This window comes from Guillardia theta (genome assembly GCF_000315625.1).
Source record: "Guillardia theta CCMP2712 unplaced genomic scaffold GUITHscaffold_298, whole genome shotgun sequence".
Lineage (NCBI taxonomy): Eukaryota > Cryptophyceae > Pyrenomonadales > Geminigeraceae > Guillardia > Guillardia theta.
Genome location: NW_005434379.1, coordinates 17,720 through 24,360, shown reverse-complemented (window position 1 = coordinate 24,360; position 6,641 = coordinate 17,720). Strand labels below are relative to the sequence as shown.

The 6,641-nt window shown below is 57.8% G+C and overlaps 3 protein-coding genes across 3 annotated transcripts in view; 1 reads left to right on the top strand and 2 right to left on the bottom strand.

Moving 5' to 3' along the window:
* Positions 1-440: 440 nt before the first annotated feature.
* On the bottom strand, positions 441-1,859 carry GUITHDRAFT_156545 (hypothetical protein; the record flags this gene model as incomplete). The annotated part of the gene is made up of 10 exons (XM_005818510.1): positions 441-649; positions 695-778; positions 827-896; positions 961-1,013; positions 1,060-1,095; positions 1,145-1,228; positions 1,289-1,367; positions 1,415-1,563; positions 1,617-1,669; positions 1,724-1,859. 10 exons carry the CDS (start codon positions 1,854-1,856, stop codon positions 644-646), a joined length of 747 nt encoding a protein of 248 aa, XP_005818567.1. The 3' UTR covers positions 441-643.
* Positions 1,860-2,000: 141 nt separating this feature from the next.
* Positions 2,001-3,167, top strand: GUITHDRAFT_122229 (hypothetical protein; the record flags this gene model as incomplete). Its single annotated transcript, XM_005818509.1, has 1 exon — positions 2,001-3,167. One exon carries the CDS (start codon positions 2,001-2,003, stop codon positions 3,165-3,167), a length of 1,167 nt encoding a protein of 388 aa, XP_005818566.1.
* Positions 3,168-3,200: 33 nt separating this feature from the next.
* The window catches only part of GUITHDRAFT_122228 (hypothetical protein), a gene marked incomplete at both ends in the record, with an annotated part of 4,681 nt that continues 1,240 nt past the window's right edge, over positions 3,201-6,641 (bottom strand). The window contains 10 exons of the mRNA XM_005818508.1: positions 3,201-3,905; positions 4,241-4,364; positions 4,407-4,535; positions 4,684-4,748; positions 4,836-4,902; positions 5,027-5,097; positions 5,141-5,363; positions 5,407-5,549; positions 5,592-5,639; positions 5,740-6,546. Of these exons, the coding sequence (XP_005818565.1) occupies positions 3,201-3,905; positions 4,241-4,364; positions 4,407-4,535; positions 4,684-4,748; positions 4,836-4,902; positions 5,027-5,097; positions 5,141-5,363; positions 5,407-5,549; positions 5,592-5,639; positions 5,740-6,546 (2,382 nt within the window). The remainder of the gene's footprint in view (positions 3,906-4,240; positions 4,365-4,406; positions 4,536-4,683; positions 4,749-4,835; positions 4,903-5,026; positions 5,098-5,140; positions 5,364-5,406; positions 5,550-5,591; positions 5,640-5,739; positions 6,547-6,641) is intronic.

The window sequence follows — 6,641 nt, the reverse complement described above, 5'->3', positions numbered from 1 at the left end:
GTTGAGATGTTTGAGAATGTGCGGAGTAAGGAAGCGTTTTCTCGAGTGAGCGGTGAGTAGAGCTGTAGGCGCTAAATGTAAGGCGTTGGATTCGTGGTATTGAAACGCATCGCATATTACTCTTCCTCCGCCTCCTCCTCCTCCTCCTCCTCCTCCTCCTCCTCCTCCTCCTCCTCCTCCTCCTCCTCCTCCTCCTCCTCCTCCTCCTCCTCCTCCTCCATCTGTCTTCCTCCTCCTCCTCTCCTGCTGCAGCTACGGCAAGGACTTCAGCATCATGACCACGACAGACCCGCAGGTGCCTACCGCTTGTGTATGACGAGGCCTGACGGCAGCATGGAGGTTATCGACGCGGGTCAGTTCATGTCGAGCATAGAAGACGAGATCGCGTCTGTCATGCGCCAATACGAGTAGCGAGAAGCTCCCGTGACAAGACGACAAACAAGTGAAAAGAGTTTATGAACAAATCCATGATGTAAACTACCACATTATGACAGCAATAAAGTTTCTGCGACTACACAACCGAACATGCACGACCTCAGGCTCGGCCCTCATCCCCCTAACCCGCAACTTTCTCAAGCATCTCCCTGAGCTTCTCCGTCGGTTTCGCTCGCCCTGACCGACGAACTTTCTCTCATCCTCCTGCTCATCCCTGCAGGCCTGTCAGCCACCAGGCAAGCCCAAGGCCTCACCTCACCTCATGCGTGGCCTCGACGTTCATCCGCATGCTGTCGATGCTGTCCGCTACCTCGAGGAAGTGATGCTTTGCGATGTTGACGACCTGGTCACACGCGATAAGCTCGAGGGAGGGGAGAAACGAAACCCTTACGGTAGTCAACATTGACGAGGTTTTTCTCAGTTCAGTGCGGATGATGTTGTACTGAACAACCCAGTAATACCTGCACCTCTCGTTAAGCACACAGGCAGCACATCAGTCTTCTCCTCCTCCTCTCGCTCTCTTACTTCGCGTTGTGCATCTCAGGGATTCGCTCGACAAGCTTTCTGAAACGCGAGACCTGTGGAGATGTGAGCGGCCGCATGGTGACCGACAGAGTCTCTCACGTCTGATGCTGCTTCATCGAAGACAGACTCGTCCACCTGTCGCTCTCACGTCAAGCATGGAAGCGCTTGCCACAGCAACACTCACTTGTACCACAGGAGGGTTAGTCAAGTACACCCCGGTTTGAGCAGCCAGCTGCGAAAGAGCAGTGTGGATGGCGTCCAAGCGAACCTGGTGTCGTGTTGAGCGATATTCTCTGAGCATTTGCCTCTCCTTCCGCCTCCTCCTCACCTGCAGGTCGTACTGGGGATTGAAGACCGTTGGGTCTACAGACCAGATTGCTCTTCGGAGCATGACAACACATGTGTGCCTGACGTTCACAGCATCAGCCACATCAACCAAGCTAACAAGTCTTACCCAAGCTGCACAAGCTCCTGAAACGTCTGCCTGGTTTCTCTCTCCTCGTCGCCGAGAACAGGCAGGCGATCTCCCACGTTGCTATAGTAATGCACTTGATGCGGCAGTTGGGTACCGCGCAAAACCTTCTTTTGCATGTCCGAGCGAGCCTGAACACGAGCACACCAATCATAACAAGGTAAGCATAGCCATGTTGAGATACCACTCGGAACATGTTGATCGAGGCTCTGCCATCCTCCAACCATCTCTCAGGCGCTGTCAACACTGCAAGTCAGCGGGACTTCAGCCGCCTTGTCACGTCTAGTTGACCTGTGACAGGCTTGCCGTAGTAGGGAGCAGGAGAAGAAGACTCAAGCACGACGATGGCGAGGGCGAAGGCCGCTGCTGCTGCCGCCACTGCCAGGAAGGAGACGCGCGCGCGCCGCTCGAAGGGAGACAGCATGCCCGCCCGGTTCTATTTCTGGAAGCGACGAGGAAAATTAATGTAGGGGTACTCAAGCTGAGTAGGAGGGGTACTCGAGAGGTCTTTGAGTACCCCTCATATTCAGGTCTGAAACGGGGGTACTTATTTTCCGGGAGATTGGCAATGAGCAATGTCGAAATGCACGAGAGGGGAGGGATAGTGCGAACAGGCAGGAGAGAAGAGGAGGAGAGAGAGAAGGAGAGAGAGAAGGAGAGAGAGAAGGAGAGAGAGAAGGAGAGAGATGATGAAGAGGAGAAGGGGGATCGCAGATGCAATCATGAGGTGAAGGTCTCTGACCAGGAGGCGGAATCAACGGCGCAGGAAGAACGACGGCAACGCAAGGCCGGATTTGCCTGCAGTGGTCCTTACGAACCATGGAGACAGAAGGGAGGATGGAGCTTGAAGTACGAGCACGAGCAAGCAAGGATGAGCGAGGGAGACTATGTGAGGCTGAGGAAAGAGCTTGCTGGTGAGCAGGGTAGTCGTAAGAGCATGTACGGGGAGGACTCGGACTTCGAGGCGAGGAAGGCGCGAGCGGAGCTTCTCTTCCTCAGGGAAGACTATGCTGCTTGTGCCTTCGAGTGGATGGACATGCTGAGAAGCTTCACGATCAGCCGCAAGGGCACAGGAGGGCTGCGACTTGAGGCTCTCGATTCCATCATGCGCTGCCTGGTGGCCATGGAGCCGCTGCTTGAGGAGGATGCTGATGCTGTGCTGGAAGACATGAAGGCGCAGGTGGGTGAACACCACGAGCATGTCCTCAGCGAGGTCACGGTGCGTCTTCTCGCGAGGAAGCGACAGCAGGAGGGTTCGTCCTCCCGCTTGCCGCTGCTCAAGAGCCTCGCGGAACACAATCCCTCGGACCCGAAGCTGTGGGTCGATCTAGCAGAGGCCTACTGGGAGAGGAGGGAGGAGGAGGAGGCGAGGAGGAGAGAGGCCTCTGCCGTCTTGGCTCGACGTTGCGTCAGGTTTGCCGGCAGAATGATCCTGCATGCGGCCAACGCGAGGCAGTGCCGCGTGACCATGCAGCACCATGAGCGAGAGACTGAGAGGATGCGAACCCTGCTGCTTCGACATGCCGAAGCCTCAGGCAGCCACGACCGGGAGGAGGAGGGTGAGAGGCTTGTAGCTGAGGTGGTTGAAGGAAGCTTGAGTGAGAAGGAGGAGGAGGTTGTGAAGCAGCAGGCGGACGAGTTCGAGGTCAAGTGGCTGCTGGGACGGCAGGGGGAAGAAAGAATCGCCTCCTCCTTCAAGGAAGCCTCGCCCAGCATACGCGACATGTCAGGGTAGCATCGTGCTCTAGCGGGAGCTTAAAGAATAAGATTAGATTACAAGCTCAGCGCCTCCTCCCTCACGCGCCTCCTCCCTCCTGCTCAACCCGGTCACTTCACCTTGAAGCTTGTCCTCCTCACTCACCTCAAGCTCTTTCTCGAGCGCTGCTAGATCCTCGTCCGTCAACCGCGTCAACCCTCCTTCCCATGCCGGAACAAGTGCTCCATCCCCCGCCTCCTCTTCATCCAACTTCGCCTCCCACTTGTCCAAATCTTCTTCCTCGATTCCTTTGTTTTCCTCTCCGTTCCATCCCCCATAGTCTTGGCCACTGCTCTCGTCTTCTCCCCAGCCCATCTGCTCCCTCCACGACCCTGCCCCTGCCCCTGCCCCTGCCCCTGCCCCTGCCGCATCCTCGTTTCTAATCTTCCTGCCCCAGTCGCCCAACTCCTCCAGAGAGTTTGTTCCTTCCAGTTTCCCCAAGTCTAGACGCTCCTCCTGCTCTTCGCTGTGTCCCTTCCTCTCCTCCTCTCCCTCCATCATGTTCAGCGGCTGGTACCCTTCCAACAGCGACCCTTCCTCAACATCCAACAAGGAGGGATCAAGCTGCTCTCCCGCCCTTTGCTCGTCCCCCCCCGTCAGCACGAGCTCAATCGCTTCATCCCGCTTGCTCCCCGTCCCCTTCGCCTTCTCTCCTACCCCCAGCCTCGCGTCCCCTGGCGCAGATGACCAGTCGCTCTCTTCGTCAAAGCCGACAAGCTGGTGAGCAGTCAGCAAGAGGAGGGGAAGGAAGAGGAGGAGGTGATGGAGGGAGTGGGGATGAGGGGGGGGACGAGGAGCATGCGAGGAATCGGATGCCACCTGATGTATGAAAGTCTCTGCTCGAGCGGAGAGTGACTGCGCGAGGGCAGTTCCAAGGAGAGCAGAGGAGAGGGAGCGAGCCAACTGCGAGAGTGGATGAGAGAAGGAGAGAAGGAGGAGCAACATCACTTGAGATTGACATCGGAAGGTCAGAAGGTGAAAGTTTCTTTCTCGCTCCTCCATCATCAACTGTTGTCAACGTCAGACATGTCGGATGATGCAGCAAGTCTCACATCCTCCTGTCTCTCCTCCTTCCTCCCGTTCTCCCGGCCCAGTTGCTTGTGAATTCCTTGCAGCAGATGTCCATCCTCCTCCTCCTCCTCCTCCTCCTCCTCCTCATCCGCGAAGACAGAGAACCTGACTGAGAGTCAGACGCTTCCCTACCAGCTCGCGACTGACCTCGGCGTTGCCGGTGCGAGCATCCCCTCGTCATCCTCCACACCCCCCATGTCGAACCAGCCGCTGCCTCCCTCCTCTTCCGCCTCATCCGAGAAACTTCGGAGCAGACGGACGGACTTCATACGAAACCTTGCCGCACGGATCAGCGAGGGTGAGAAGGAAGGGAGCGAGAGAGAGGAGGAAGGGGATGGAGAAAGAGGAAGAGGGAAGGGGGATGGAGAAGGAGGTAGAGGGAGGGGATGGAGAAGGAGGAAGAGGGAAGGGGGAGGAATCTCACCGAGAAGCCACGACTGCCCAGTCCATCCCCTTGATGCGGTAGAATGCTCGACAAGCAGCGATGGCCTGACAAGCAGATGAGATGAAGAAGAGATAGAGGGAGAGAAGGGGAAGAGCGAGGCGATGAGAAGAGGAGGAAGAGGATGCTTTCACCTGTCCAACCGTCATGGACCAGAAGAGCCCGAGGACAGCCACATCGGCGAAGTAGATCATGATCATGCTGAAAGACTGTGAGAGAACAGAAGAGAAAGACAAAGGAAGGAAAAGGAGGAAGACGAGGAGGAGGAGGAGTAGAAGGAGGAGGAGGAGGAGGAGGAGGAGGAGGGGGTCGCATTCTACTGTACCTCACAGGGATGGTGATGACGAACGCTGCTGCAAGTCGCAACATCAATGTGAATCTTCTCGAGCCTGACGCCTGGGAGGGATGAGAGAAGGAAAGAGGAGGAGGTGCGACAGACCTCCAGCACCGAGAAGCAAGCGGCTCCTAGTCCACACCAGGTCTGCCAGAGAGCAGCAAGAGGGAGGAGGTGAGCTGTGGAGGCGACGATGAGGTCGTCATGGGAGAAGAAGAGGGAGAGAACTCCTCCGATGAACAGCAGCGACAGCGATGCGATAACTCCCCACCCCAGACACATGAAGATCGTCAGCCAGCCCGTCCCCTTGGCCGCTCGCCCGTCCCCCCTGCAGTGACGTCACCGAGACAACGAGGAAGAGGATGGGGAACCTGCGGAGGGAGGAGGAGATGAGGAGGAGGGCGGCGTCGGCAAGAGCGAAAGGAGCTTGATAGAACATCATGGCGAGGTAGTCGAGGCAGATGAAGAGAATGAGAGCCTGAGACCCTAAGGTGGCCGCCAGCAGCAGCGGGACCTGAAGAACGAGATGAGGGAGGGACGAGGGAAAGCGAACGACCTGCGACACGAAGGCGAGAAACATCCCTGAGAGAGCGAGAGGAAGCGCCTGAACAATTCATGAGGAGGTTGAGGACAGCACAGGATCAGGGACAGATGAGGAGGAATCGACAGGGAGGAGAGGGGAAGTGGAAAGAGGAGGCAGCAACCTTGAGCGAGAGGATGAGCAGGGGGTGAGGAAGGAAGGCATCCATCGTCAGCGCCCCGAAGGAGCGATCATGCAGTCGCAGCACCAGTACATGCCCGCACACGTACAGCAGCTCCACTGTGCGTGACGCCACGCTCGCGCTCGCTGCCCCTGCGACGCCTCCAGCCCATCCGTAGACGAGGATGAGGTTGAGGAGGAGGTGTACGGGCAGGGAGAGGAGCGCTCCAGTGTAGACGGGAAGGGAGTAGCCTTGAGCAAGCATCCACAGCGACGCGAGCTGAAGCAACAGCTCCTGCGTCACTCCAAGGATCGAGATGCGCAGAAACGTCATCGCATCCTCCACCATCGCGTCCTCCACCCCCAGCAGCTCCCACAAGGGATACGCCGCCTGCCACACCAGCGCGAGGAAGAAGGAGGAGACTACGCAGAGCACTGCTCCTCGCTGGACCCACAGCCCCGCCTCCTTCACCCTGGTTGGCGACGAGAGGGCACGGCAGATGCGCTGATCGAGAGGAGCGAGGAGAGCAGAGGCTAGGGGCTGTTGGCTCATGCTCATGATGCTGCGGGATAGAGCGACGGCACAGAGAGCAGAGGAACTCTTGTGTCCTGCAGCTGCCAAGGTGATGACGAGTCGGGAGGTCTCAAGGAAACGAGGAAGGAAAGTCTTGCTGCTGGCGTCTAGCAGTGGCCACAAGCTGTCGCGCCAATGCGGAGGAAGCATCTCAAGCAGACGCTCCCTCGCATCCACAGACGTCGCCTCCTTCCCTCCCGCCGAGTCGCGGAGGATGAAGTAGCAGTCGTCGCATACCTGCAGAGAGATGAGACAGGGACGAGGAAGCGACAGAGAGGAATGGGGAAGAGGAGGCGGGAGACAGCTCTCAGTGCGAGGGGAGGAAGGGGAAA